We start from the raw sequence: 10,505 nt of genomic DNA, 5'->3' as shown, positions 1-10,505 counted from the left end.
CAAATTTCCCACATGCATGAGCATGCAAAGACACGCATTAAATTTTGGTCAGCTTGTGGCTGGGGAGATAGCAACTAGAGCGGGCTGCTGCTGAATCACGTTCAGAAAATGCATGTGACCAGAGAAGCCCATTGTGGACTTTGTTCAATGCAATAGAAAAGTACTCTCATATGAGTAATTAATGCACTACTCTCATATTTATGAAATCCGGACCATTACACCAAATATTGGATTGCTGTTTAACCTTGAAAGTACCCCCTAAGCCCTGCCTCCCAAATTGATTGGGATACCCAATATATACACTGTAGCTACAACAATCTAATACTATATGAAATCAAAGGGCTATAAAGTATAAACCATCAAATTCAAATTAACTATCCAATTCAAACTCAAAAAAGGCTTAATGGGTCCAAACTTTGGCAGTGCATTCTTTTTTGATGAGTTGATGAATTCCTGACTCTGAAAAGTCAGGCTGCGTCATAAAAAGATAGTAGTAACGTGTACGGAGCTGATTGTCCAACAGTTTGAACTTTGAAGTTGCAATTTGTGGCGAGTGCAAAGCTTCTATTCAGAGCCATAATACAGGCCCTCTAAAAAGTCAATGAATTTAGTTACTTCTTATCTAGAGGCAATAATAAAGGAGAAGAAATTGAGCAAATGGGTATGGAGGGTTGTTGTGTGTGGCCCATTTGAGTATGTAGGTATTTTTGGTAGGTGGACCATTCTTCGTTCCTGCCCACATGGTCTTACCCTACTAATCTTTCCCCTTTTGTCAAGTTTCACTGTTCCATCTTGACTTTTCTTACTTGACTTTTCTTCCTGCACTGTGCATTGTCTTTGGGATAAGATAGAGACGGATTTGAATCAGGTGCAATAGTTACAAGCCTAGGTGTCTAGGATTACTACTCGCACGCGCGAGATAAAAAAACTTATACCCATGAAAAACCGTTCAAGGTTTGTATTTTAAAAAAGGGATTTATTAACATGTGCCCTTAGCTATACATTAGTGAACCATTTTAGGAAATTTTTTATTAGGAAATGAAAAAGTAATTTACTGTTTTGACAGTTTTTTTAATTCCTTATAAAAACTTTCCTAAAATGAATGGTTAATATTAAACATGATGATCCAAAATGTAGATCAGTCATAGAAAACTATGATGATCCAAAATTGATTAAACATGCCCCCAAGTGGCTATGAGTGTTGGAAGAATTTTCAGATCCATTTACATTCGTGAACAAGTCCAGTTAAAGTCTCTTGGCTCTGGCACTTCTTCACACCTTTTCATTTGTTTCTTCAAAAATTAAAAAATAAAAAATAAAAAAAGCCCAAATCGACCCAATGTACAAAAACCAAGCTTAAATTAAATGGGCCAGTTTGAACAAAAGTGAGCTAGAGATGATCTTATTTGCAGCGTTTCATTTTGTTAATCAAGTTGCCAAGCACTAAAGCAAATTCTTTCCCCAGCTCCAATTTTAAGTCATAAACAATTTCTAGCCCCTACTTCTTTCAAGTTTCAACGAATTCCTTACCTGCACTGTTTTAAGTTTTAGATATTATTATTAAAAAATTCATTTGAAGGTTTATGGCTTCTCTATGCATGAACACACCAGACATTTCAAAGGGAAACTTGGGTTCGTTGGATTCACAATAGAAAAGCACCCATTGGCACCATCGACGGCCCAAAACAAGTAAATAAAAACACATCACTTGGGAAGGCAAAGTTGCTGTGGCCTCTTGCCACATCCATGAAATTGCTTGAACCATGTAAACTTTCAAGTGGTATATATTATTATTTACGACCAAAAATAGAAGGCTGTTTTACCCCTGTTTGGTACATGATAAACATATTTAAGACGATGGTGGTCAACTGGGACTAGAACATTCCACTAGAACAGCCATTCAGGTTTGGCCTCAACCAAGAACAGCATCAAGCTTCAAATTAGCTTGGTGATCCATCCCTTTGAGCCAACCACCGACTAGTTTGATGAGGGATACTGCGTAACAAAAAATGGCCATGGCTGATCATTATAAAGAGCCAGCTATAGGCGTATATTACATGCAGAACCCCCTCTAAACTCTTACTTCCACTCATTAACTTGATGTATTATAACTGAACGTCTAATCTCTTCGTTCACTTGCCGATTTTCTAAAAGATATGCCAGACTGTACATCGTGGCAGGCATTTAATCCTAATCTCTCTGAGTCAGTCTGCCTACAACTACTACTATTCACTAACTTTCTACAATGTCTAGCCGAGTCAGAATGCAAAAAAGTAACACCTTTCTGGCCTCCCAAATCCACCAGCCTGCTACTACCACTGGGTGGTCTGTCCCGAAAACCATTACCTTCCATTGCTGAATTTGCACAATCAGTTTGAGAACCACTTGTTTCAGGGAAACCTGAAGCATTCCGCTCTGAATAAGAATTGGGCGAATGCTTCGAGCACAAGGGTGAAGAACAGGAAGAGGAAGAGGAAGAACACGTATCAGAGTCAGAAGGGTTCCTTAAAGGGCTGTTCCAACCATGTCCTGAATCACCAAATATGCAGTCAGGAAAGTCATCAGTGCTGGCAGAATCGCGGGTGCTATCAGTGCTGCAGGAACCTTCATCAGAGTTGTGGCTGAGGAGGGATGAATTGTCACTTGATGAGTCCTCTTCTAGAATCCTTTGTAACTGGCAGTACCTTGTGTAGAAAGATACAAAGCTGGTGGAACCATCTCGAGAATTTGAACCAGAAAAATTTGGGGCAACACTTGGATGTGTGGGCAGGGACCTTGGTATGGATGTATTCTTCCCATTGAACCAGGATGGTATGACTTTAATTTTGGCATCTGAAGATAATATTCTCTTCCTTATCAACCGTGGGGCCCTTGGTGAGCACCTGTAGGTAGTTAATTAGTCAAATACCCATGCAATAAACTATGGAAATCTTAATTTCATACTCAGAGAGAGAGAGTGAGTTCAGCTCCTGAGATCTATTACCTGGCATATAGCAGCAGGTATGCCCCTTTTGTCAAGACCCTTTCAAGTTCAACAGCAGTTACCTACCCATGACCGGCACAATGATTAAAATTTTGTAATTCAATGTTTCAGTAGGACAAAGTATATATAAAACAAGAAAACAAGAGGATATAAAACGCTAGATGCAGGCCCATTATTGCACTTCGTAGTTTCTACAAGGGTCCAAAAATTGACTCGAAGATCCAAAACACCAAAAGATCCTTCATGCATATCCAATTCATAAAAATACACTACATTTTCTCTAATAAGTTTTCTAATTTTCCTTCAATCTTCACAGATGCAGGTAAAACACAACTTTATCACCAACAAATCACAGTAGAACATCAGTCTAGAAATCACAAGCAATGGAGTGTAGCTCCATAGTCACCCTCACCCAAAAACAACAATACTTAAATAATAATAATAAGATGAAGATTAAAGGTGCCTTGAACTAAGCAGCTTGCCTAAAAACAATTAAATGTCAAAAAAAGAACTTTCCATTGGAGGAGACTAGTCAGGAGACCTCAAGTAAAATTCAACACATCCAATGCTTAATATGGATAAGTAGAGATAAAAGTGTGAATTTGGCATATGAAACTGGCTTAAGAAGTGCAGTATCAAATTTGAAAACTTACAGAGCTGTCATCAATCTTGAACCACTTATTTTGGCTGTTCTTAACATAGCACACATAATGACCCGAAAAAGACGCATTCATGATGTCCAAGTGTACCACCACTCCATAAAGCCTATATATAGGTGACGTATCACTGGTTCCACTACAAAATGGTGCCAAGTCCAGGATCTCTGGAAACCGAATTGGCTTATTGAGTTTCCCAAATTTACCTGACTGTAATACCAACATTTGTAAGTAATATAATATGAACTTATAACACCATAAAGCAAAATAACATCCTTGATGAAAATGTCAAAAGAATACCTGAAATCGCTTTAGTGCTATTGTAAGAACATTTGGAGCCTCCATTATTGTCAGTTTCTTCTTGGCCCTCTCATAAGATTTACATCTGATTAAAAAATAATTGTATATTATTACAAAAAGTGTATCGCCACTTGTTAAGCTAATGCTTCCAAGGAAAATAGAGAAATTGCATAAAGGAAACTACTAATTATAGACAATAAATAAAATAAAAATAAAAATCCAAAGGCAGGTAAGAAATGGTATTGCTTCATCATATGCCAATACAAGAAATATGATGTCATGTAAGTTAAAAAATGGGTCATAAATTTCACATATAAGCTCACCTGCACCCTCTCCAACCAACCCTTTCAAAAAGAATATCATGGAAAAGAAAAAAATAAGTTTAACATGTTAAAATTAAAATAAACGAATCATATGTTTGTCACTTATTAAAATGACAATAGTGCTTCCCCAAACCAGTGGCTAAACACTGATCTCTAGAACACACCTGATCACCCACTATCTATCAATCACCCTGTGAGATTTATGTCTACTTCTTTCTGATTGTTCAAACTGTGGTTAAACAGATCTACTTCAGACCAATAGTTACAGTTTCAGACTTTCAGTGCACAAATTCTGTTGACGTCAACCATTGCCACATATATAGAGAAACGAAAGTAAACATAAAATATAGATATTTGTTACAAGAATATGCAACGGAAATCCTTGTATGATACAACCATACTAAAAGAGAAAACTTGTACCATAAGAAAGTTTTTTACAGTTTAAGGCTGATATGGCAGAATTTAATAAATGACTGATACCAGATTACTTAAAAGGCTCAACCTCAAAATCCACACATCAACCAGACTTGATTTTGTGAAAAGGAAAACTGATTGATTAGTTTTGCGTTTTTAGCGTCACTGAAGCATAGGATGACACACTCTCCAATGTATTGCCAAAAGGCTCATTTGTTAAAACCTAATTGAGCTAGAGCATTTAGGTTAAAAAAATATCAATCAACTACTGCTGCAGCAAAAGAATTCCAGATTATAACACCAAAATATGCTCTCAAGAGCTTTATAAAACACAGTAATCCAACCTGCTACAATGGTACTTGTTTTCACCATCCAAAGTCTCAGTAGCCGTAAATTGTTTAAGGGCCTCTTCCAGGGTTCCTATATCTCCTTCAATCTCAACAGTAAGGTCCATCATCCTTTCGTGGCGCTCAGACTTGCCTTGGCACTTTGTACATTTAATCTGCAGACAACAGTATTGAATTTATATGCATTACTGACATCCCAGAAGAAATGTTATCACAGGTTGCCAATTAGAATGGATTTAAAACAGTTAAAAATGCTCCAATTAAAAGACAGAAATACAGTGCATTGGTTGGACAACTAGCATTTTGAATAGCATTAATTCTCATAAAGACAATACAATACCTTCGAACGGAGGTAGCCTCCAAATGTAAGGCCCATTAAAGTAGTTTCTTCTTCTGAAGAGCCTGATGCCTTTAACCCAGCTTCCTTAAGGCAGACAGATTGCATTGTATCAATAGCATACCTGTTATTTTAAATTGTCAGTTAACCCATACATTATTCTTTGACAGCTGATCTGTAGAAACATAGGAAGGCATAAACTAGTTTATGAAAGCCAGAATTTAGAAAGCACACCGTAGAAACTCATGTGCATCCTCTTCTCTCCCATTACCAAGCTGACTTCCAATATTTTGTAGTTGTGAAAGTATCTTAATAGGAGATAGTGGAGAGCTCCCTTCTTTTGCCTTCAATACTAAACTTTCCAACTCACAGGTGAAACACCATTCTTTCTTTGCACCTGAAATAGAAAGAATTTAAAATAAATAAATGAATTATCTTCATTTTATACAAAAGCTACCAAGGATAATATATAAATAGTAAAAAATTTAATGGATACATGATGGAGACCATGACCATAAACATACATGCTTTCGAATGAAGCCCTTGCAGAAAATAAGCATGCAAAGGAGGAGTGAAAGCTAAGCACTGGAGCACTGCATTAGCATAACAGCTGCAAGGAAAAAGGGAAGAATAAGAATTATGAATATATGTTAAAGCAGCATAAGAAAATTCCTTGTAGAAAAGGTAATTCAAACAAAAACATAAGAGCAGAAGGTCAAGATTTCAACATCTGCAAAATATACTCCATAATCAGCTATGGACAATGGAGAAATAGCATAACTCCCCTCCACACAATAACATAATCTCATTGCACAAAATTAAAATGAATTGAGACAAAAGTAAAACATGAAGCAAGTTGCAATTCAATTGATATCTCACCACACCACATAGCAAATTTATAAGATGCTTAAACACAGGCATATGCCTCAAGTGCTGACACAAGAACACATAGGCATGCCTGCATATAGACCATTATAAAAGCAGTATCCAGCAAAAAGTAGTGTATCCATATGCACATGCAAAAAAACACGCATGCATTGAACCAGAGCAATTTAGCAATACTATGATCACGCCTTACACATTGACTAATGAAATCAACGTGCTGTCTAGGTGAATGTTTCTTCGAATCTATGAGGGCATGATAACAAGTGCTATTGTAATGTCATCAATAATGTATCGGCAAAAGTTCTTAACATGTGAGATATATAAATACAAATATAGCACATTCAAAGGTTAAGATAATAATGCCATCAGAATAAATGGCATAAAACAAATAAAAATTATAAATTCACCATGTATGGTTGGAAGATAAATGGCTGTCATTGAGCATTACAATTTTACAAATATACATAATATGATAATGTGTGTGTGCGCGCGCGTGCGAGTAACAACACATTAGGGCATACAAATTGACAAAAATAATACATTATGGACCAAGAGAAGATAAAACAATGTATTGAAATCAATCATAAAATACTGCAGTATTTACTGTATCATGCTATTAAAGAAGTTGAAAGCAAACAGCAACAAGATTTCATGCAGAACTTACCAGAAACATACAACTAATACGTGCTTCCTATAAAAAAATAACCATTCTACATTACCTGTTTCCACAATTAAAAAGGCCACAAGGGCTCAACTCCACCTTGTTGCAATGATAGAGCTTGACAAACAATTTATATGGAAAGAGCTCCTGAAAAAACAGACACATAGTCAAAAAAGAAATTCTATTGCATCCCAGAGTTAAATTCTATAGATGCAAAGAACACAAGTTGAAGCAAAACCTTGTCAGAGTATCTCTTAGTAACCTCACATTCATCCCTTAATGGATAGTGCTTCGACAATTTAGATCCTCTGAACTGATGAACTACCTTCTGCACAGATGATTTCAAGCCACTCCTAGAATTTGAAGAAGAATTTGTAACCTGGGAGGGTATAGAAGCACTAGCCTGAACACCATCAACCTTTCCATATTTAACCGGAACTGAATGCCCTTCAGAACAAGAAGCTAAACGCGCATCAAAAGCACTAGATGAAAAAGATCCAACTTCTCTAGACTTCAAAGGGTGTGAATTACTGACAAGGTCATTAACAACATGCTTTGACCTTGCAGAGATTGAGGATGGCATGTTACTGGCATTTGCATCACTTGTACGCATTGAATCTCTTGAATTACTTGGAGATCGATGAACATACGAAGAGGATGATGACATAGACTTAACTTCTCTGGACTTCAACGAATGTGAATCACTGCTAGTGCCATTATCTGTACAACTAGACCCTTCACTGTTCAAGGATACAGAGTTCTGGCCCTTTGGAGAATGAACACTAATGTTTTCTGATAAAGCTGCTCTGTCAACATGCTTAGGAATCCTCGAAGCACCTTTAAGAGCATCATCTGATACAGTGCCTTTTATCTCAGCACCTTGTGAATGCAAAGGAGAAGTGCTTTCAGAAAAATTGAATGAAAAATGTAAGGCAGTTCCAGAATCGGATAATTTACTCTTGCTGGATCCATCAGAATTTGACAGAGCAGTATTATCTGGGGAATCACTTGTTGACCCAATGGATTCAAGAGTTCTACTCCAAAAATCAGAAGACACAGCACAATTTTCAGCATTTGAACCCCCTTGTGAGCGACTATTCCCCAAACCTGAACTACTAGTTGACACACTCTGACTCTCTCCTTCACTACGATCAGGTTTGATCTTATCTAGTTTACTTGATTTACTAGGAACACCTGCAGAATCGACTAAACTAGCAAACTTTGGAGATAACTTCTTGACTTGGTTCATGTTGTCAACACTAGTAGTCTCAAGCACATTGAGGGGATTATCAACAGACACATTTACATCCGATCCCCCCGACTCATTCGAACTTTCACCCACAGAAGCATCATCAGATACTTCACCACTGGTGGTGGAACCAGAAAATCCAGAAAACGAGTCACCAGATGCTTCGGAAAAAGAATCAGTCCCTTTACCATCTCGAACAAACTCCACTTTAACACCATCAACCTTCTCAGATGGAGATTCGCCAGAGCACCCAGAATCGTACAGAGCAGGTTCCTCAGGAAATGTTTTGATTGGATTCGCATGCTGCCCGCCTTCACTCTCAAGACCACCGCCATCGATTCCATCATGATCAGCAACACTAGGAGGACGACATTCATCCTTGTGACCTTGTCGCCAGTGTGCTATCTGGCATTTCCCGGAACTACAAAATTCAAATCTTTATGTCACTAACTCGAAACATAACATCACCCTTAGCTATTCAATATTCACTACCAATTACATATCAACATAAATTGCCAATGACCTCTATCTCAACTAACGCCTCCTTCCCTTAGGTGCATGTGTAACTTACCAATAAAAATAAAATAAAATAAAATACACCGTAGCCTAATTTACTATCAGGAATCATTTAGTGGCTGGTAAGTTCTCTTATGTTGAATAAGGGACCTGGTTCGAATCAATCATTATGAAACGGACGCCATAGAATATAAATCTTATTGTTGTATCTATGAAAACAAAAATTGCTAGCAAGAATTTGAGCACAATTTAGAAACTAATAGGCTATAACTAACAATGCCTCTCGAATTTCAATTCACAATATACAATATCCCCAAATTAAACAATTATAAAACCAAATTAACAAGTTAGTCAAAATTTCTATATTTGGCTACAAAAAAATTAAAAAAAAAAAAAACTGTACCAGTATCTAACGGCCTTGCATCGAGCACACCGAGTAGTAGTCGGAGAATAACAAACGGCGCACTGATAATTCGTGGAAATCGGAGCTGCCGGCGCCGGCGCGGCGACTGATTCGGCTGGGCTGTGGCTGTAGCTGTAACTGTAGTTGTAGCCGTAGCCAGTCGTGGCTTCGAGCTCGACTCTAGCGGCTTCTTCTGCTGCGAGCACCAAAAGCCGCTTGATCTCGGCTTTTCTGGCCACCGAGAGCCGCCATTTTCGCCTGATTAGAAACCCGATCGCCGCGATGAAAACCAGAAATAGGCTCTGAAACCCTAATATATACCCGATATCACGCATTTATGTTCTCCACCGTTCGATTATACACATCCAGCGACTGCGAGAACACCGGAAAATCCAGTTATCGCCACCGCACATAGATTTCTTGTTTTCAAGTCTGGGAACGGTCGGCCAATCGGAGCCGTTCGATTTAGGCGATCACTGATCAGAAAATGAAACAAACCGGAGATATATAGTTTGGTGAATGAGCGAGTGACAGTGAAGAGAAATTGAAAAGGGAAAAAGGAAAAAGGAAAATCCCGCGGATTTAGAATTCCGTAGATAGGGAAATGGATCGAGTATTTAGGGGGTGAGAACTGAGAAGAGAAAGAGTAAATTTTGGAAGTAAAATAAATGTGTTTTAAATAATACTCTCTCCCTTTAACCCAAGAAATAAAATATATAATAATACTCTCCCTCTCTCCAAATTCTTGGTGTGTTTGGAAAATCCAAAAATAATCGGAAGGAGCTGGTTTAGAACTTCGTGATTTCTGTTAGATTTTGTGCTTAAAATTTTTTGTCAACATCGTGGACCACTCCACTCCTAAGAAATTTATCTCTGGTACGTGTGGATGGAGAAATACAAAGATTGACAATACACTCGTTAAATAGTCAGACTCAAAGAAAAAAAAATTTAGAGATAATATTAATTTATGACGTTCGTTTATGATAATTGTGTTTTATCATTAAATCAATATATCAATTGACTTTATAAAAAAATACCAATTAATTGTAGCATGGTAAGAGATTAAATTCGAGATTTTTTATTTAAAAATAAAAAATTTATTAATTAAACTAACTTAAACTTTTTTTTAGGTAAGAAAAACAATCAAAACATTATTTAATACATTGTTTGTGTTAAAAATGTACAAATATCTAAAATTATTCTTCATTAATTTAATGTAATTTCTGTAGCATTATCTTTTAAAATAAAGAGTAAAATATGAATTTTATTTATTAATTAAAAAAAACATGAAAGTGTAGTTTCACTATTGGAAAAAGGAAATTAATTAATTAATTAATATATTAATAAAATACTTGAGAAATTTGATGGTCGGGGGAAAGGAATTTTGTTTTCAGTAGGTATAGGAAAGCGTGAATTCTTCGCTCATCAAAT

The 10,505-nt window shown here is 36.8% G+C and overlaps 1 protein-coding gene across 1 annotated transcript; it reads right to left on the bottom strand.

The window, feature by feature from the left end:
* Window positions 1–1,766: 1,766 nt before the first annotated feature.
* LOC126700580 (ubiquitin carboxyl-terminal hydrolase 16-like) lies at window positions 1,767–9,952 on the bottom strand. The gene is made up of 11 exons (XM_050398768.1): window positions 9,075–9,952; window positions 7,145–8,576; window positions 6,965–7,053; window positions 5,885–5,970; window positions 5,595–5,757; window positions 5,364–5,484; window positions 5,021–5,178; window positions 3,940–4,024; window positions 3,637–3,849; window positions 2,984–3,045; window positions 1,767–2,882 (listed from the first exon to the last, which is right to left on the bottom strand). The coding sequence occupies exons 1-11, from the start codon at window positions 9,407–9,409 to the stop codon at window positions 2,120–2,122; spliced, it is 3,507 nt and encodes a 1,168-aa protein (XP_050254725.1). The 5' UTR covers window positions 9,410–9,952; the 3' UTR covers window positions 1,767–2,119.
* Window positions 9,953–10,505: the final 553 nt, after the last annotated feature.

This window comes from Quercus robur, chromosome 9 (assembly GCF_932294415.1).
Source record: "Quercus robur chromosome 9, dhQueRobu3.1, whole genome shotgun sequence".
In the NCBI taxonomy this organism is placed as follows: Eukaryota; Viridiplantae; Streptophyta; class Magnoliopsida; order Fagales; family Fagaceae; genus Quercus; species Quercus robur.
Note: the sequence above shows the minus strand (reverse complement) of the source record. Positions and strands in the feature narration are given on the sequence as shown.

Excerpts from the sequence above, each read along its gene's own strand:
- LOC126700580 (XM_050398768.1), bottom strand. The coding sequence starts at position 9,409 with ATGCGTGATATCGGGTATATATTAGGGTTTCAGAGCCTATTTCTGGTT. Across the intron at positions 5,758-5,884 it reads AGGGCTTCATTCGAAAGCAT|GTGCAAAGAAAGAATGGTGT; the intron begins GTATGTTTATGG and ends TTTCTATTTCAG. Across the intron at positions 3,046-3,636 it reads TCAAGATTGATGACAGCTCT|GTAACTGCTGTTGAACTTGA; the intron begins GTAAGTTTTCAA and ends GGTCATGGGTAG.